Below are 21,594 nucleotides of genomic sequence, written 5' to 3'. Positions count from 1 at the left end.
AAAGTATACCATTTATTTTAGTTCATGGTTATCCAAAGTTTTAACAATTTTTCAGCAATTATTTAACCATTCTGTCTTAGAATTCCAAAATTTATGAACAGATAAAATCTTTATGATAACTTTATATCTAATGATGATGCGATAAGCACTTTCTAAAAAGAATTGCAGCATGTCCTCATTCTCAGGTATGTCAATGTGCTTGTGTCGCTGAAAATTTCTGTTTGTCCTAAAACTCCTCCCACATTGTTAGCAGTGATACGGTTTCTCTCCTGTGTGAACACGCTGGTGTTGTTTGAGATTACTCCTCTGTGTAAACTTCTTTCCACACTGAGAACACTGATACGGTTTCTCTCCTGTGTGAATGCGCTGATGTCTTAGGAGATGACTCTGGCAAGTAAAACTCTTCCCACATTGTGAACAGTAATACGGTTTCTCTCCTGTGTGAACGCGTTGGTGTAATTGTAGACTGTCATCTCGAGTAAAACTCTTTCCACACTGTAAGCAGTGATATGGTTTGTCTCCTGTGTGAATGCGCTGATGTTTATGGAGAGAACCCCACTGTGTAAAACTCTTCCCACAGTGTGAGCAGTAATATGGCTTCTCTCCTGTGTGAATGCGTTGGTGTAATTGGAGACTGTCCTCTCGATTAAAACTCTTTCCACACTGTAAGCAGTGATACGGTTTATCTCCTGTGTGAATGCGCTGATGTTTATGGAGAGAACTCAATTGTATAAAACTCTTCCCACACTGTGAGCATTGATATGGCTTTTCTCCTGTGTGAATTCTCTGGTGCTTTATGAGAATACCACTTTCAATAAACCTCTTCTTGCACTGCAAACACTGATACGGTTTCTCTCCTGTGTGAATGAGCTGGTGTCGCTGGAGATGACTCTGGCTGGTAAAACTTTTCCCACACTGTGAGCAGTTATATGGTTTATTTCCTGTGTGAATCCTTTGGTGTTGTTTGAGATAACTCTTTTTACCGAAACTCTTCCCACACAATGAGCAGTGGTGAACTTCTTGTTTAATTGGTTTGGGAGAGGTGTTCATGTGGGAAAAATCAGATGAGCTTTGGTGATGATTGGAGCTCTCTGAGGGTTCGACATCCTCACATTTAATTTCATCTGATTTCATCCCAGTTGGATCTCTTGATATTCTTGTGGAGGTAAACTTACACTGCATATGCAAGACAGCAGAACACCTGCAACAGGACAGCAGTCATGCCTGGATCAGGAAAAAAGACAAAGATGTCAGTGGTTCAATATTTTCAAAAAGTAAATCACATTGCTTTAATTTTAAACTGAATTTAAGAGTTAAATAAGAACTTTTATGTCTGGAACTCAACGAATTCAACAGCCAGTTGTCAATCATTCCTTACTTATTTCTGGAAAATCTAAGTTGTCTGTCATTTTGTTTGTTGTTCGCTCAGTGTGCTGTGGTGAACAGCAGGCTAACTTTTCCGTTATTGCAGTTAACTTGGCGAAGTGATCTGGAACTGTAAAGTGGTCAAGACCTGACTGGATCTACTTTAGCTGTGCATTTACTGAAAATTAAATTGCACGCCTCAGAACGTCTGTCAGCCAATCAGAATCGAGAATTCAACAGCGCTGCGGTATAAAACAGTAAACACCACAGATAGTTCCGGTCCGTTTAATCACCGTTCTAAATTAACGCGCTGCCTATAAACAACTGTAAACGGGATAATCCAGAGGTAGGTGTGCGTTACATGTTTTGAATGCACTCGGGGACTTCTTTACCTCCACGTCGTGTAACGCGCTCCTATCCGTGGATTATCGCTTACTAAACCAGCCTTACTTTAATGAATTTACCTTGATCTTTACAGGAGAACGCAGTTAACCTCCTCAAATACACCCACAACGGATCAGATGGAACTGTGGAGGTAAAACCCTGTCAGAAATATTTGAATGTAAAGATGATTAGTAGAGTCGGAGAGCTCAGATCATCAATCAGCAAAACTGCCGCACGTCTTCTTCTATTTCTGTGAATGTGTGGCGGAACGCGACCTAGACGCTCACAGCGACACCTACTGGAGCATTGTATTAGCGCTCCTAATCACCATAACAACAGAAGGCTGTTTTGCTAATATAGCCCCAGCTAGCAAGCAGGTACCAGTCCACTGGATAATATTAGTCGGTCGGAACCACTTCTGGTCCACACGCAGACCAAATTAACGCTGACTACTGAATAAACTAGCAATCAATTAATTAATTTATAAATTAAATGTCCTTATCTAGTTTAATCTCATCAAGAGATTTTCATCCAGTAACTTTAGGTTCTCATCGTGTATCGAATATGCAAATATTTTTAATGCAATAACAGAGAGCAGAAAATCTCCCATATTTTCCAAATTCATAACCAAGAATTCACTAGGAAAAATTTAGTAATAATCACAATAGAAATATTCTAATATTTTGAGATACTGGATTTTTGATTTCCGTGAGCTGTAAGCCATAATCATCAAGATTAAAACAACAACATGGCTTGAAATATTTCACTTTATGTGTAATGAATCTAGAATACATGAAATTTCCACTTTTTGAATTAAATTATGGGAAAAAACCCTAACTTTTCTACTATATTCAAATTTTTTGAGATGTACCTATATATGATTTGAACTAAGTTGTATATTTATACAGTATATGTTGTTACAGTAGTACATTAGAATACACTGACAGCAAAACTTAAAAAAATAATCAAATCTGATCTCCCAACAGTACACTCTCTGTACATAAAATACATCTGGAAAAGGGTCTTAAAAATGTCCTCAGACTCCAGTGGCCGGCTGTGGATCAGGTGGTAGAGTGGGATGTCCACTAATCGTAGGGTTGACGGTTCGATTCCCGGCCCACATGACTTCACATGCCTTGGGCAAGACACTGAATGCCATGTTGCTCCCGATGGCAAGTTAGCCCCTTGCATGGCAGCTCTGCGACTGTGTGTGTATGAATGGGTGAATGAGAGACAGTGTAAAGCACTTTGGATAAAAGCACGATATAAGTGCAGATCATTTACCCACCCAGCACACGTCATACAGCATCTGGCCGTATATGTATAAGGTGCTGTATAACTGCACCTTTCCTTCTGCCATCAAAAAACTCAATGCATAACTGCTCACATCTCCAGTCACCACTGCTGCTATATTTTATATATATATATATATATATATATATATATAGGGCTGCACGATTTTGGCCAAAATGATAATCCCGATTATTTTGATCAATATTGAGATCTCGATTATTTATCACGATTATTAATTGATTTTAGTGAAAACATATTTTTATTGTACTTTCACATTTATTAAGTTTTCTCATGCAATATAACACACAAGTAGGCACGAGAAAACTTGAGCTGGTCAATTATGACAGAATTTAGGAACATAGTATGAGCCATGACATGTTAATTTACCTTCTGATAAACTAAATGTAATATTTTCAGTTAATTTTACAAACTGTATGCAAAAAACAACTGTTAACCTGTTCCACCTTGTAAACAAATACAATAAACATCAATGTTCAGTGTTTGAAGTCTGCTCCTCTTAAATATATTTAAAGCTACACTATTAGACATTTTCCACTTTCATAGTTCTGGGCGGGAGTCAGTTATCAAACCGCTCTGTGTATATTGTGTATATATCTGAATAATCTCATATAGAATGTGATTGGGTGAGTTCATTTACCCGTCAGATGCAAAGCACTTTAATTTAATGGTGTTCATTACCGGTGCTCCGATCAGGATTTTTACAGCCGAAACCGATCCAGATACCAATCTTTTTTTGTTTAAACTTTAATCAGGAGGTCTGTCATAAACAGTTAAATGTAAGCTCTCTGCTCATGGTCACTGTTAATTGAGTTAAAATAATAGCAATGAGAAATACTGTTGGTTAATTGATAAATAAACAAGCATAAAATATTTATTTTTAAATATCTTAAACAATAGAGAGTCCTAATTTAAAGTAGATTAACACAAGAATGATCCATATTCCCCGCACGCAAGTGCTGGAGCTCGAAGCGAAGCTGGCAGCTCGAGTACTAAAATGCTAATGCCGTTTCAGGTTTTGGCACTACAAAATGACGTCATCCCTGCGCCACTCTATGGTGATTGGCTGTAAGTGTAGGAAGCGCTTGATTTGATCTGCAGCGGAGTTTTCTATGAGCAGAGGACGAACTTTAAACGTTAATATCGCAGTCGATCATGTTCATTTAATCAAGGGCAGTCAAAATCGTAATCGCGACCGATATTCGATTAATTGTGCAGCCATATATATATACACACACACACACACACACAGTTGCAAAAAAATTATTTAAAAAAGGCTGAGAGTATTGCTCTATTTTGCCACCTAGTGCAATAAGAAAGCCTACAGCTATTTTTAACCTGAATTACTTAAACGAGGGAATTTTAATTTAGAACACAAATTGTAATTACATTTTGTTATTTTTAAACATACTCATCTCTGTTCCACAAAATGTTCCTCTGTGTTATTCAGAGTTTGACTGCAATCCAAACAGTGGGGTGCTACACCCTGTTGGGGTACAGGTGAGTGGTGAGATGGAAAATACAAAAGAATTTATTTATAAGACTGCATCAGACCTGCCAACCTTCCTTAGAGTATGGTGGAAAGTACTTAGACATAACACCACCAAGCTGCCACTGTTGGTCCTTTACCCTTTCTGTTCCAGGGGTACCGTATCATGTCTAACCCAAATGTCCTAACAAGCTGGGATATCTGACGAAGCTTTAGTAATCTTTACTCTTTAGTCAGCTCACCAGATGCCAAAGAGAAGTATTATTTTGAAGTATTATTCAATTTATTCCACATGTTCCTTCAATGTATTCCACTTTTCATATATACATGATAAATACTGTTCTTCCTGGACCTGATTTGTTGAATTTGGCAAAATCCTGGAAATACCTTTTAATTTTTTTAATTAAAAATTGTTTAATATTGAGGACATGATCAGTAAATCTGTATCCTGTGTTTATATGTTTCTGTAAAGCTGCTTTGACACTAATGGGCATTGTAAAAAGCACTATACAAATAAAATTTATTTGAATTGAATCTTGTTGCTAACACATACAGTCATGTGAAAAAATAAGTACACTCCATGGAAATTGTTTTTAAAAAAAAAACATTTGGAAAAGCAAACATTTGATCCACTTTGAAATAATGCCTATTAATAAGGTTGATTATCAAATGACATAAAATTGCCATTTTGTGGTCAAAATTTCCAATTTTAAATGAACAAAAAACAGTTCAGTCACATGGAAAAAGTAAATATTCAAATCCATAAAATTAGAATCAGGTGTTGAAGATCGGGTGCCTGTGGTCAGAACATGCTTAGGGAGTGTAGGTGGAACCGGTCTTATTTATACCCCTCTCATATCCAGTGTCTGGTGTTCCCTTTGGTGTGTCATCATGCCAAGATCTAAAGTGCTCTGTAAGGTCTTCAGAAAAAAAGTTGTGGATGCCTTAAGAGTATGGCAAGGGATTTAAAAAGATCACCAAATTATTTACAGTTACATTTATTGATTTAGCAGACGCTTTTATCCAAAGTGACTTAGAAATGAGGAAATACAAGCGAAGCGATATATCAAGCAGAGAACAATACAAGTAGTGCTACCATACAAAATATATAATTGAGTTCTATAGAAGCAAAGTGCACAGAGTAGAGTTGTAAGAGCCAAAAATTAAATTAAAGATTAAAAAAAACCAAAAAACTTTTTCAAAAGAACTGCAGCATGTCCTCATTCTCAGGTGTGTCAATGTGCTTGTGTTGCTGAAAATTTCTGCTCGTACTAAAACTCCTCCCACATTGTTAGCAGTGATACGGTTTATTTCCTGTGTGAATGCGCTGGTGTTGTTTGAGATTACTCCTCTGTGTGAAACTCTTCCCACATTGTGAGCACTGATACGGTTTCTCTCCTGTGTGAACGCGCAGGTGTTGTTGGAGAATACCCCTTTGTGTAAAACTCTTCCCGCACTGTGAGCAGTGATACGGCTTCTCTCCTGTGTGAATTCTCTGGTGTGTTATGAGATTACCACTATCAATAAACCTCTTTCCACACTGAGAACAGTGATACGGTTTCTCTCCTGTGTGAATGCGCTGATGTCTTAGGAGATGACTATGGCAAGTAAAACTCTTCCCACATTGTGAACAGTAATACGGTTTCTCTCCGGTGTGAACGCGTTGGTGTAATTGGAGACTGTCATCTCGAGTGAAACTCTTTCCACACTGTAAGCAGTGATATGGTTTATCTCCTGTGTGAATGCGCTGATGTTTATGGAGAGAACCCCACTGTGTAAAACTCTTCCCACAGTGTGAACAGTAATATGGCTTCTCTCCATTGTGAATGCGTTCGTGTAATTGGAGATTGTCCTCTCGATTAAAACTCTTCCCACACTGTGAACAGTTATACGGCTTCTCTCCTGTGTGAATGCGCTGATGTTTATGGAGAGAACTCAACTGTGTAAAACTCTTCCCACACTCTAAACAGCGATACGGCTTCTCTCCGGTGTGAATGCGCTGATGTCGCTGGAGATGACTCTGGCTAGTAAAACTCTTCTGACATTGTAAGCAGTGATACGGTTTCTCTCCTCTGTGAATGCGCTGGTGTCGCTGGAGAGAATTCAATTGTGTAAAACTTTTCCCACACTGTGAGCAGTTATATGGTTTATTTCCTGTGTGAATCCGCTGGTGTTGTTTGAGATAACTCTTTTTACTGAAACTCTTGCCACACAATGAGCAGTGGTGAATTTCTTGTTTAATTGGTTTGGGAGAGGTGTTCATGTGGGAAATATCAGATGAGCTTTGGTGATGATTTGAGCTCTCTGAGGGTTCGACATCCTCACATTTAATTTCATCTGATTTCATCCCAGTTGGATCTCTTGATATTCTTGTGGAGGTAAACTTACACTGCATATGCAAGACAGCAGGAGAACACCTGCAACAGGACAGCAGTCATGCCTGGATCAGGAAAAAAAGACAAAGATGTCAGTGGTTCAATATTTTCAAAAAGTAAATCACATTATTTAATTTTCTAAGCTGAATTTAAGCTCCATAACAGCATTCCTGTCTGGAATCTGACTTGTGCATTAAGGAGGGGATTTTGGCATGACATCAGCTAATAATGTTATGTTAAAAGGAATCTTGCTCCAATAACATATCCAACTTGAAAAATGCATGTGGATTTCATTCTTAAGTCAAAAGCTCAGCCAAATGAATAAATGTTCATTTCTGCTTAACCCACAACCTCCAGAGAACTCTTCCTAGATATAGATAGCTACAGCTTTGGATCATTCACTGTGCTGTCATAGGACCATTGTAGTGTGCGATGCAGGACTAGATGCCCCAGAAAGATGAACTTTCTTAAACTGCTACTGAGTTAATGCTGTAGCCTACCTAAACCAATTTAAGGCCTATATTGAGTCCTACTTAAAACTTATAGATACTATTGTGGTGTGTGGTTCAAGTCACAGAGATCACACTTTTTACATTTACGGCATTTCGCAGACGGCCTTATCCAGAGCGACTTACAGAAGTGCTTTGAAGTCTCTATCAATAAATACATCCCAATAATGGTTCACTAGGTCACAGACTAAGAGTACCATCAGTCTTAAAACTCTGTTGGGAGGTAATATAGTATGAAAAACACACAGACAACACAATTTTATTTTAATTAATTTTTTTAATGAGAAGTGCTAATTTAAGTACTTTAGGAAGAGGTAGGTCTTTAGACGTGGTTTGAACACACCAATGACTCAGCTATTCAGATATCTATGGGAATGTTCATTCCACCACCTAGGTGCCAGAACAGAGAAGTGTCTTGATGCAGGTCTTCCTTGTACCCTAAGAGATGGTGGCACCAGTCTAGCAGTGCTAGAGGTTTGGAGGGAGTGTGGTGGAGTGCGGGGGAGTGCGGGGTGTGATAAGTGATTTGAGGTAAGTGCGTGCTGGTCCATTTTTGGCTTTGTAGGCAAGCATCAGTGTTTTAAATCTGATGCCGGCAGCTACAGGAAGCCAGTGGAGGGAGTGTAGCAATGGGGTGGTCTGAGAGAATTTAGGAAGGTTGAAAACAAGTTGAACAGCTGCATTCTGTATCAGTTGCAGAGGTTTAATGACACTCAGACACAGACCTGCCAGGAGAGAGCTGCAGTGGTCCAGTCTCAAAATGACAACAGACTGAACCAGCACCTGAGTGCTGGTAAAAGAAAAATTGACATGAGTGTGTCAGATCAGCAATGTGAGAGGAAAAGGACACTTGATTGTCCATGGTTACCCCAAGGTTGCATGCAGTAACCGAAGGTGGGATCAGAGAGTTGTCCAGGGAGATCACAAGATCCTGACATGGTGATGAATCACCTGGGATGAACAGCAGTTCAGTTTCTGCTGATGAACTGCCATCCATGATGAGATGTCTGCCAGACATGCTGAGATCTGAGCAGAAACAAGAGGACCTGAGGGAGAGAAGGAGAGGGTGAGTTGAGTGTCATCTGCATAGCACTGGTATGAGAACCCATGTGAGGATCTCACCAAGAGATCAAGTATAGAGGGAGAATAGAAGAGGATCATGTACTGAGCCTTGTGGGACACCAGTGGAGAGTCTGCGGGGCACAGATGTGGATCCCCTCCATGTCACCTGGTATGAATGGCCTTCCAAGTTGTAAGCAAACCACTGCCATGCTGCACCACGAATTCCAAGGCTCATGAGGGTGGACAAGAGAGTCTTGTGGTTGACTGTGTCAAATGCTGCTGAAAGGTCAAGGAGGATGAGGACTGCTGACAGTTTGTCTGATCTAGCAGCATGTAGCTTGTAGACAATCAAAAGGGCAGTCTCTGTGGAATGTGTCACTTTGAAGTCAGACTGGTTAGGATCTTGGAGGTTGTTCTGCGAGAGACAGTTGATTGTAGCCAGTGCGTTTGAGAATTTTAGAAAGAAAAGAGAGAAGTGATACTGGTCGGTAGTTGCCAATGTCGGAGGGATCCAGAGTGGGTTTCTTCAGAATGGGAATAACCCTTGCTCTCTTGATAGTACTTGACCAGATGATATGGAGCCATTAATGATAGTCGTGATGAAGGGGAGGAGGTAAATGGTTTGCACTTATATATATCGCTTTTTCACCTTAGCAGTTAAAAACACATAGTCGCACACTAGCAGGCGCTAGCCTGCCATCAGGAGCAACTTGGGGTTCAGTGTCTTGCCCAAGGACACTTCGGCCTGTTGAGACACGTGGGCCGGAATTGAACTGCCAACTCTACGATTAGTGGACAACCCACTCTACCCCAGCCGAGGTCTTCTGAGATGGTCTGAAGCATTATGGAAGGGATTGAATCCAATGGGCAGATGGTAGGATTGCAGGAAAAGATGACCTGCAGGATCTCTTCTTCATTCTGATGTTTGATGTGAACATTAACTGAAGCGCATAACCTGTATCTGCATGATTTTATGCATTGTGCTGCTGCCAAATAATTAGCTGATTAGATAACTACATAAATGATTATGTATTAAATTATTATGTTCCTAATAAAGTATACAGTGAGTACACATAATTTGTTACCATATATACCAACATGAAAACTAGAGAGCTGTCTATGGGAGAAAAGCAAGCCATGCCTTGAGAAAAGAGGGAAAATTTATTAGAGCCATTGCAGAAGCACTGGGCATAGCCAATACAACAATTTGGAATGTCCTGAAAAAGAAAGAAACTACCGGTGTACTAACAACCAGATATCGAACAGGTCAGCCAAGGAAAACAACAACAGCTGATGACAGAAACATTGTGAGAGCTGTGAAGAAAAATCCAAAAACAACAGTCAGTCACATCACGACTTACACACAAGGCCATACCACAAGATGCCAACCACTCATCAGCAGTAAGAATCAGAAAGCCAGATTAGAATTTGCAAAGAAATACAGAGATGAGCAACAAAATTTCTGGAATCAAAATAACCTCTACCAAAGGCCAAAGAAAGGTTCTGCTCATTGGTGCCATCGCTACTGAAGAAGACGTGTGAGGCGAACGTGCTAACCACATATAAGTGTGTATATGCTGCTGCGAACTGCATCTCTGCAATCAGTATATAGATGGGTTTATATACACCAAGCACTATACATAGCCTACAATTAAGTTGTAATCATTGCCTTATAATTCACTGGATGACTGCACTTCTGTTCAGTGTGGACACAACTTGTATTACTCATAGGGCTATATGCATATTGTTCTAGGCCTATTAAAAATGTCATATAGGCAATAATAATAATAGGCAATAATTTTATTTATTAATTTTTTAAACTTTGTTTACACCTCACAAAATGTAAATTGTTGCTCGCGTGCACAGCTCGCGCTACAGCCTGGCAGAGGGCATATAAACTGAGGTTTGTGTCCAGCGCGCGCATAACGGTCGTCCCTGCTGAGAGGATCTCCACACAGCTGCGAGTTTTCCTGAGGTAAATACTTTCTACTTTACACATTTTTAACACATTTCTTTCATAAGTTACTTTTAAAACGTAAACCATTACCAATATGAATTAAATATATGAAGAAAGTAAATAATAAAATCGAATTATAGGCTCTGGCTAACAGGACAGTCTCAGGGAACTGTTCGTTTTCCTCAAAAACTTCCGCTTTCATATTAAACCCATTAAATTCTCATATAACTGACTGACTGACTTTTCCAGTAGATTTACACAATCTAGTATTTACACCAACAATGTTTTCCGTCTTTTTTACTTCCAGTTATGATGTATTTTACTCCTCAATTAAATCAACACCGTTAAATGTGTGTGACGTCATTAGAAGCAGCGCGTTTATCTCTCTTTATCTCTCTCTGTCTGTCTCTCTCGCGCGCTCTTTCTATGTCTATGTCTCTCTCTCTCTACTCTGTCTCTCGTATATAAAACTTACGCCAGTGTATACACCAGGGAAAAACGCGGAGGGAATTCAAGTAAAATTATTAATTAGTAAAATTAGTAAAATTAATTCAAGAATGAAAACGAATTCCTTATTATGGCTTCTTATTTCATATTAATTCATTTGTATGTTATTGTATATATTGTTTATATTCTCCTCTCTATTATTTCAGTGTTGATTGTCACCTGATTGTGTATGTGATCAATCTAGTAGTCATCCTATAGATCTGTGATTTATCGTGTTCATAACATATAATCATTGTTCAATAATCACTGATGATAAATGATGTTTCTTCTTTTTCTCTCTTTTGCCTGCGTCAACAGGAGACAACTTCACCCCAAAGACTCTTTTCAGAGTCACAGCACTGAGCATCTTCAGCTTTCTAAGTATACGTTTTGACTTCTAATCAGATGCATTATATGATTAACATCTTGTTACACATAACATTTTATTATTTCAACAATAAAATAACTGCCTACATTTCTGCCTACTTGGCGTCCATTTATTATCTTGTGATTGTTTAATAGTATCATGTGGGATTATAAACCACTGCATAACATGACAGTCAGTGGTTTAACAGTATGGAGGCCAGCCAAGACCAACTGGGATGTTTTGTTCATGATTCTTCTTGCCAATATTTTCATGATCTCTGCTGTTATTTGTTCTTATGAATTAAGTTATCTTTAAAAAAAATAAAATAAAATAAAATTGTTGTAGCACAATTAAAATATATATATATATATATATATATATATATATATATATATATATATATATATATATATATATATATATATATAGGATGTAACTGATAGTGACAGTGAATAGAAAATATACTGATGTACATGGACTCAAGTCACTTATTTGGAATTTATTAAATTCAATAACATTCATGTAAAATATTCAAAACAAAGATTTTGTAAAATAAATAGTGTAAAATAAATGACAGTAAAGTTACTGTAGAAATAAGTTGCAGTGAGGGTATTGTACTGTAAAACACATTTACAGGTAAGCTACTGTAAAGGGGCAGTTACAGTAAGTTACAGGCAATAGTGCTACCTGTAAATTACAGCAAAAATACAATAAAACTTACAACATTTTCGTGTCAATCCGTGTTCATTTTGACCAAGAACTATGCACTGCAAAAAGAGTATGTGTGAATGAAATTAAGTTCATTTATTCATTTACACATTTTGGCTGATGCTTTTATCCAAAGTGAGTTACAGGTGGGCAATAAATGAGCAGTTCAGGGTTAAGGGTCTTGCTCAAGAGAACTACAGAGTGTGTAAACACCACTATTTTATAGGCTGTGTAGTGCACTAGCACGGGAAGTAGAAATCCATTTAGTATTCAGCCACTGTTAGCCGAGTTGAACTTACCTTGATCTTTACAGCAGAACGCAGTTAACCTCCTCAAATACACTCACAACGGATCAGATGGAACTGTGGAGGTAAAACCCTGTCAGAAATATTTGAATGTAAAGATGATTAGTAGAGTCGGAGAGCGCAGATCATCAATCAGCAAAACTGCCGCACGTCTTCTTCTATTTCTGTGAAAGTGTGGCGGCACGAGACCTAGACGCTCACAGCGACACCTACTGGAGCATTGTATTAGCGCTCATGAACCATCCATCCATCTTCTATACTGCTTATCCTTCAGGGTCACGGGGAACCTGAAACCTATCCCAGGGAGCATGGGGTACAAGGCGGAGTACACACTAGACATGGTGCAAATCCATCGTAGGGCACAATCACACACACACACATTCACACACCCATTCATACACTACGGACGCTTTGGATATGCCAATCAGCCTACCATGCATGTCTTTGGACTGGGGGAGGAAACGGGAGTACACGGAGGAAACCCCCGCAGCACATGCAAACTCCGCACACACTGGTGCCAATCCTGGAGGTGTGAGGCGAACGTGCTAACCACTAAGCCACCGTGCGCCCCACTCATAAACCATCCATCCATCCATCCATCTTCTACCGCTTACTCCTTCTTCAGGGTCGCGGGGAACCTGGACCCTATCCCAGGGAGCATCGGGCACAAGGCGGGGTACACCCTGGACAGGGTGCCAGTCCATCACAGGGCACAATCACATACACATTCACACACCCATTCATACACTACGGGCACTTTAGACACACCAATCAGCCTACCATGCATGTCTTTGGACTGGGGGAGGAAACCGGAGTACACAGAGGAAACCCCCGCAGCATGGGGAGAACACGCAAACTCCGCACACACATGGCCCCGGCGGGAATCGAACCCCGGACCCTGTGAGGCGAAGGTGCTAACCACCTAGCCACCGTGCGCCCCACTCATAAACCAGTTAAGGGGAAAAAATCACCCAGGTGAGACACCTGCGTGAAGTTGGCCCCCCCACCAACGCAAAAGGTCAGCAAAACAGTCTCAATCTCATAGATGGTGAGTGAGCAGTCTGATTAGCAATTTTATTTTTTAGCAGCAAACAGATGTCATTGTGATTATATGTTTCAAGTGTGGAATACCAGTCTCCAGAGCATATGTTTTAGCTGAAACAAATGAAGCAACTCCACTAGTGGTCCTCCATTTACTTTGCTTGTTTGGAAAAAGACATAATCATCTTTCGTTTTTTATTTTGGTGCATGGTTGGTATCTGCCTAACAAAAAAAGGATTAGAATACATACGCTTGTAGGTTCAATAACCCTATAGCCAATGAAGGCACTTCTTTATAAGATGGTTATACTAGTAGCAATCAGTGCATTTCAGTATGCTCAGCCCACACACATCCCTAGGTCATATAATTTTTATTCCAGAGTACATGTTAATACCTTCTTGTCAAACCTCCTAGCAGTCTGCTAATTCACTCTTTCAAACCACACATGTCCGTATCTTTTCATAAACCTTCCACTGACTTCATGCCACGCATTCGTTCTGATTCAATCCCACACGGCTTAATTGATTGAGTCACTCTTTACTAAGTCCAAAATAAACAATACCTTGAAAAAGATTATTCATCTTGAGAGGTTTATGATTGCTCCATTCATGGCATGTGCAAAAATGTACAGATTTACACTGCTCTGAGGTGTATGCAAAAGTTTTGTTTTTTTAAAATTGGTAATCATATGTGGTGTTATTTGCAGTTAAGATGTGAAATATGTGAAAGTTGAATAATGCACAAACGCTGTTTTTCTTTTATGTGTATGTTGATACACTACATGGTCATCAAATGTGTGGAGACCTGACCATCGCACCCAGATGTGGAAATACATCTGGAATAGGATGTTCAACAAGCATATATGGGTATAATGGTCAGGGGTACACAAATTTTTGGCCATATACTGTAGAGTCAGTCACTTCTGCTATCCTCAATGTTTAGACACATCAGCAATCTTGATCGTCCTAATCCTAATGTCTCACAAATTCTGTTGTTTTCCAATTAAAATTCTAAATCAATTTAGTAGACACCTGAACACAGTGTATACACTTCTAATATTTTGATTATTACTGTAATCGATCGTTTTAAAAGTTTAGTATACTCTCAGCCTAGATGCTTTTCCCCCCGTGTACTATTTCATGCACTACGGGTAAGAACATTGTTATAACCTCCTGTGTCCAGCGCTACAATATTGCCAATAGGAAAGTGCTGCCCAAACACAATGTGTAACAATTAGTTCATGCATTTATAATCATGTCTCTGCAGAGCAATGCAGAGTCAAAAATGGAATTAAATATCACGCTCAGTACTTGCTGTAAATCTAAAAAGTCATTTTATAGAATCAAGGAGGGAAGTTTCAAGTAAAAAAGAACAGACAATAAAGACCAGGCATGAATGTCTTCATTATGACCAGCCTGATCCATGTCACCAGATGCCGAAGGGAGGTATTATTGTTTAGATTTACAGTAGCTGGAAGAGTGTGAGGTATTTTAAAGTATTATTCATTTTATTACGCATTTATCTTCAATGTATTCTACTTTGTATCTACACGTTACACAACGTGTTCTTGCTGGAACTGATTTGTTGAGTAATTCCTGTCATGCACAAACATGGCTGGTCTGGACTCAGGATTTGAAGAACTTCTCAAAACGTCTTACAGCCCAGAGACCAAATGTGTACATTCACTTCTCATCAGTCTCAAACCAAGAAGACTTCAGTATCCAGCACCTGTTAAAAAAAGCATAAATAAAGCCATGTGATGTCCTCACGAAGGCTGTCTAAGCACACAGTACTATTTAAGTTTATCAGGCATTTGGGAAAAATCCCAGACATCCCTTTATTTTTGTTCTTATAAAATCTATTACAGTGTTATGACAATTGTTAAATTTCATTATTATAACTGGAATTGTGGAGGAACATTTTACCACCCTTTTTACCACCTACCCAATATTCATATATCTGTTAAATCATTATTTTGACAAATTAACATAATATACAAATTATTTTAGTTCATGGCTATCCAAAAGTATAATCATTATTCAGCAATAATTTGACTATTCTGTATTAGAATTCCAACAATTTCAGATATGATAGTCTTCATTATGTCTCGGTATAAATATATCCTATATACACACATTCTAGAGGTCGACTGATTGATTGGTTTTGCTGATTAATCGGTACCGATACCTGATTGATCCACACGGATAGGTTTTCCCGTTTGCCTCAGTTGCGGGTTCGCGATCATTACACAGCACGAGAGCGGCCTCTAGAGGCGAAACAAAAATTATCACTGACAAATTTTTTGTTTTATTAGAAGTGTTTTTAATTCATTTTGGATGTCTCTACTTTTATTTATTTGGAGTGTTCAGTTTGGACGTATATCTTTAATATCTTGTTTAATATGCATTAATAGTTCATATATATATATATATATGGGTGTATATATATATATATATATATATATATATATATATATATATATATATGGGTATAATATATATTATATAAATATTTATATAATATATAAATTTATATAAATATATAAATATATATATTTATATAAATATAAATATTATTATATATAATATTTATTTCATTAAAAATAATACAGTACATTTTCATGGTATAGCCAGTACTGTTTATTTTTGTAATAGAAGTTCAGCAATATTTTATTTTGAGTGTCATTTTCATTCCGTATCAATTTCAAAAACTATCGGTTAATTAATCGGTTATCGGAAGGCACTGTCCAATTTTATTATCGGTAAAATCCATTATCAGTCGACCTCTAATCCATTCTTAATATATCCTGCTTTGGCCTTCATAATAATAAAACTCTAAAAGCATCTGCTCCTTTAGTTAGTGAACTTGGAATGCTTTTCAGAACATTACATTTCAGTCTAGAAGTTCACAGTTTCATAGTGATGAAAACCCCCATTGCCCCTCAAGTAAATAATAAGGAATATACAAAATTCTCCACCAGAATGTATCGAGTGGTCCAGCAATTTGGCCCAAAATAAGAATTTAGAATAGACCTAGTTAATTTGCACACTTTCTGATGAGAACTGCAACATGTCCTCAATCTCAGCAGTGGGAAGGTGTTTGTGTCGCTGCAAATTACTTCGTCTAATAAAACTCTTCCCACACTGTAAGCAGTGATACGGTTTCTCTCCGGTGTGAATGCGCTGGTGTTCTCGGAGATTACTCTGGTTATTAAAGCTTTTCCCACACTGTGAACATTGATACGGCTTCTCTCCTGTGTGAATGCGCTCATGTTGCTGGAAACTTCTATGGGTAGTAAAACCCTTCCCACACTGAGGACAGTAATAGGGCTTCTGCCCTGTGTGGATGTGTTGGTGTACTCGGAGAGCAGTCTTTTCTCTAAAACTCTTCCCACACTCTAAACACTGATATGGTTTATCTCCTGTATGAATGAGAAGGTGGTGTTGGAGGGTCCTCCTTTCTGTAAAACTCTTCCCACAGTTTAAGCACTGATACGGCTTCTCTCCGGTGTGAATGCGCTGGTGTTTTATGAGCTTACTCTTCTCAATAAAACTCTTTCCACACTGTGAACATGGATACGGCTTCTCTCCCTTGTGAATGCGCTGGTGTCGCTGGAGATTACTTAGTCTAGTAAAATTATTCCCACACTGTGAGCAATGATACGGCCTCTCTCCCGTGTGAATTAGCTGGTGTTTCACGAGATTACCGCTCTCAATAAAACTCTTCTCACACTGCGAGCACTGATACAGCTTCTCTCCCGTGTGAATCCGCTGGTGCTTTTTCAGATGACTCTTTTGATTGAAACTTGTCCCACATTGTGAACACTGATAGGGCTTTTCTCCTGTGTGAATCCGCTGGTGTTTTTTGAGCGTGCTCCTTTGACTGAAACTTTTCCCACAATGTGAGCACGTATAAGGCTTCTCTCCGGTGTGCATGCGCTGGTGTTCTCGGAGACTACTCATTTGAGTGAAACTCTTTCCACACTGTGAGCACTGGTTACCTCCTTTTTGCATTCGTCTGCGAGAGGTGCTATTTTGGAAGGATGAGCTTTGTTGACTATTCTCTGTGGGCTCCAGAGTCTCACATTTAATCTTGTCTGACTTCATCCTAGTTGGATCTTGCGGAGATAAATTTATGATGTGTAGGAAAGAGGAAAGCAGGAGAAGACAGGACAACTCATATCTGGATCAGAAAGAGGCAAATATGTCAGTGGTTCAGTATTTTATAACAAATAAACCATATTAGTTAATTTCATAAGGTGAAGGGTAGTAACCAAAATATACAGTCTACAGCGCATGATGTAGTACAGTATATGATAATTTTTCTTTTAAATGTATTGAAAATTAATTCTAATATTTTAATAAAGTGAAAAAAGTGTAAAAAGTGGTTGTTTGATAGGTGCCAGTACGTTAGATGACAGGCTTTGTATTAGCTGTGATCACAGAAATTAATGGCACAATATTTGGCTGAGCCAAATTTGGGCCAAGACGTGTCATGTGACGTCACACATGCAGCCAAATGCGTATTCAGCCAAAGCCCTCTTCAAGTCAATTACGTCGAACATGAGTACAGCTATAAAGTCTCATTTACCGACAAACATCACCGTGAAAGATCGTGCAAAACAATGTTGTGCAATTGCAATTTCACCAATTCAAGTAGTTTTCTGGAAAAAAAGGACAAAAAACTCTGCAAATTGCAACCCAAATTTTGAAAAAAGCTGCAGCAAACTCAAGTACTTTTGGCCACAGCAATCACAAAAAATAAAGTAACTGGACAAACTAACAATTTTAAATTTAAGGATTATTTTTTAAACTTGGACGCAAATCCTTTGAAGTTTAAGACTCCCCGAAATCTGGAACCCATGGACATCACCAAATGCTGAGTTTCCTTCCTTGAGATGCTTTGCCAGGTCTTTATGTTTATAATCATGTTTGTTTGTCCATTTACTTTCTAGCCTGTGAAAATGGCTGTAATTCCTAACCAGTTAATGCAATGTTTTTGTTAAACCCCTTGAATTAAAGCTGAAAGTCAAACACTTCAATCACATCTTGATTGTGTTACTGTCCAAATACTTATGGACCGACATGCCTGAGTGTAACGGGTATGGAAAGTATTCCATAAATTTACTATATAGAATTACACAAAAGGAAATGTATACCTGAAGTGACTGTCTGGATGTGTGCATCTTCCCCTTTAATTTTCTGACTGCAGCGGGTAAATGTTAACTTCCTGTCTTTGCTCCTCCTCTTCCCTTTCCGCAATGTGTTTGCATGGGAGAGGTAGGATTTTATTTAGCTCTGATAAATCTAATTTCATCTTTGCCTTAAAAATTACTTTTAAACTAACATTCTTTTTCTAAATCATATTTACTGCATTATTTCCCATGTATGATTTATTATTTTCATGTTTTTACTTTAATTAAGATTATAATTAGTTTTATGCATCATCCGTGAACTTGAGGCGTGTTGACTGCAATGGACTTCTAATTTATTTTACAGGAATGTTGAGGGTGAACACACACATTGTTTGAGACCGTGTTATCTCTTTGTCAGAGAATAAACGAAGAGTTGACCCAGCTGCCGTCCACCTATTTATTTGGTAAAAAGAAAACACACAACGCAGACTACAACCAGTGACATGAGCGCCGATATTTCAGCAGAGACTGGGGAAGGTTTCAGTACTATGGAAAACATTGTCTTGTACCAATCCCATAGAAAACTTGTCCCAGTGGACTGAATGACTTTAGATCATGTTATGAAGACCTTAGAGTGACTGGTCCTCCATTTTCTGGACCTCTTGGTCCATTATGCACTGAATCCCATGCAATTTTCTTACCAGGATCTGGCTGAAGCTGAGAATGCCATCATCTACATGCCTACTCTCACTTGGATAAACTGGGGATGCTGTGAGAATCATGTGGTTTGACTTTTCCAGCACCTTCAACACCATCCTGTCCCCCTGCTGAGGGAAAAGCTGATAGAGACAGAAGTGGATACCTACCTGATATCCTGGATTACAGACTACCTGACTGCAGAACAGTTTGTCAGGTTAAAAGCCCATGTCTCTGAAATGATGGTGAGCAGCTCTGGGGCATCTCAGGGGAATATGCTCTCCCCCATCCTGTTCAGACTATACACCTCTGACTTTAACCCTGCCATTGTGGAGTGCCTGAATAGGGGACAGGAGGAGAATTACAGGGGCCTAATCAGTAACTTCGTCACCTGGTGCAGCTGAACAGTTCCAAGACCAAGAAGACTTGGTCTTGGAACTTCTCAGAAGTCCAGCCTTCCCCTGCTGACAATCTCTATTGAGATATCCAATTCTATCAATTACTACAGCCGGTATAAAACCTCACACTTTATATTCAGACACGTCACCAGGGTTTTGATGTCATGACAATAATGTGTGATGAAAATATAAAACTCAGTGCAAAAACCTGATCTTCGCTCATAGAGGATATATTTTATTAGACACCAGCCTGAGAACGTCTGAACTGCGATATTAGATAGCACTGTCATCCGTTTCTATTGCAAGCTATTATAAGATTTTAATTTATTAATAATTGGGGTTGTAGTGCACTACAGAGTGTGTAAACACCACTATTTTATAGGCTGTGTAGTGTACTAGCACAGGAAGTAGAAATCCATTTAGGATTCAGCCACTGTTAGCCGAGTTGAACTTACCTTGATCTTTACAGCAGAACGCAGTTAACCTCCTCAAATACACCCACAACGGATCAGATGGAACTGTGGAGGTAAAACCCTGTCAGAAATATTTGAATGTAAAGATGATTAGTAGAGTTGGAGAGCTCAGCTCATCAATCAGGAAAACTGCCGCACGTCTTCTTCTTTTTCTGCGAATGTGTGGCAGAACGCGACCTAGACGCTCACAGCGACACCTACTGGAGGATTGTATTAGCGCTCCTAATCACCATAACAACAGAAGACTGTTTTGCTAATATAGCCCCAGACAGCAAGCAGGTACCGGTCCACTGGATCATATTAGTCCGTCGGAACCACTGCTGGTCCACACGCAGACCAAATCAACGCTGACTACTGAATAAAAACAATTTATAAATTAAATGCCTACCTAGTTGCTCTGATGCTACTGATTGACAGTTAGGATCTGTCTGAGGTGAAAGGTTTTAACGGTTAACAGATTGACGCGTTAAGGATCATCTCTTTAATCTAACTAACTAGTTTGCTAAAGTGTACACAAATGAAATCTTCACTAACACACTGACCTCTGAATACACTCAGACATGCACCACAGTTTCATGGCCTTTCAGAATATCTAATGTTTTGCCTTATAATGAGGACAGAAGAGCTGTAATGTGAATTGTGCAGCACATTCTTAGAAAACAAAAGTATGAAGTGTGCCACTGTTTTATATACACTATATGGCCAAATGTATGTAGATAGTGTTTCAGTTATACCCATTGCTAACGGGTGTATAAAATCAAGCACACAGGTAGGCAAGCTCCATAGACAAACATTGGCAGTAAAATGGGTTGTATTGAAAAGCTCATTGACAGTAAATGTGGCACTGTTATAGGACTGCCACAAGACAATGCATAAAAATTTCTGTTCTGATCGATCTGCGAAGAAGTGTGATTATTGTAAAATGGAAGCGTCTAGGAGCAACAACAGCTCAGCCAAACAGCGGGACCACCAAGTGCCGAAGCTCATAGTGCATGAAACAACCAACATCAGTACAAGAACTCTACATCAGAAGCTTCATGAAATGGGTTTCCATGGAAAGCAGCTGCACACAAGCCACACACAATCACTATGCACAATGCCAAGTGTCAGCTAGAGTGGTGTAAAGCACTGACACTGGACTCTGGAGCAGTGGAAACATATTCTCCGGAGTGATGAATCACGCTTCACTACCTGGAAGTCTGATGGATGAACCTGGGTTTGGTGGATACTAGGAGAATGCTACCTATAGGAATGCAGAGTGCCAAAAGTAAAGTTTTGTGGAGGAGGGGTAATGGTCTGGGGCTGTTTTTCAGTATATGGGCCCCTTAGTTCCAAGGTTAATGCTACAGAATGCAATGCATGTTGCATTTAAATGGACTAAACACTGTATGTGAAGTCACCCTTATTACGCATAAGGCGATACACTACAGCCACGATATGAGACATACCCCGATATGCAGATATACAGTAGGTAGAGCTTATAATGAATATTAAACGGAAACATTGCGATACACCTCAGAGAATCAAAATTTGT

At 39.0% G+C, this 21,594-nt stretch overlaps 1 protein-coding gene, 1 long non-coding RNA gene and 1 pseudogene across 2 annotated transcripts in view; 1 reads left to right on the top strand and 2 right to left on the bottom strand.

Annotated features, from left to right (window-relative positions):
* LOC128614796 (zinc finger protein 239) overlaps window positions 1-2,033 on the bottom strand; it is a 2,325-nt gene extending 292 nt beyond the window's left edge. The window contains exons 1-2 of the mRNA XM_053636410.1: window positions 1,830-2,033; window positions 1-1,224 (exon numbers count right to left, since the gene is read on the bottom strand). The exon at window positions 1-1,224 is cut by the window's left edge and continues 292 nt beyond it. Of these exons, the coding sequence (XP_053492385.1) occupies window positions 247-1,182 (936 nt within the window). The 5' untranslated portion in view covers window positions 1,183-1,224; window positions 1,830-2,033 and the 3' untranslated portion in view covers window positions 1-246. The remainder of the gene's footprint in view (window positions 1,225-1,829) is intronic.
* Window positions 1,668-4,995, top strand: LOC128614822 (uncharacterized). Its single transcript, XR_008387104.1, has 3 exons — window positions 1,668-1,711; window positions 1,844-1,900; window positions 4,511-4,995. It is a non-coding gene; the product is annotated as an uncharacterized LOC128614822 (long non-coding RNA).
* A 92-nt stretch (window positions 4,996-5,087) lies between these two features.
* LOC128614818 (zinc finger protein 850-like) lies at window positions 5,088-19,703 on the bottom strand (annotated as a pseudogene).
* Window positions 19,704-21,594: the final 1,891 nt, after the last annotated feature.

Source organism: Ictalurus furcatus, chromosome 11, assembly GCF_023375685.1.
Source record: "Ictalurus furcatus strain D&B chromosome 11, Billie_1.0, whole genome shotgun sequence".
In the NCBI taxonomy this organism is placed as follows: domain Eukaryota; kingdom Metazoa; phylum Chordata; class Actinopteri; order Siluriformes; family Ictaluridae; genus Ictalurus; species Ictalurus furcatus.
This window is presented reverse-complemented; position numbering and strand designations above follow the sequence as displayed.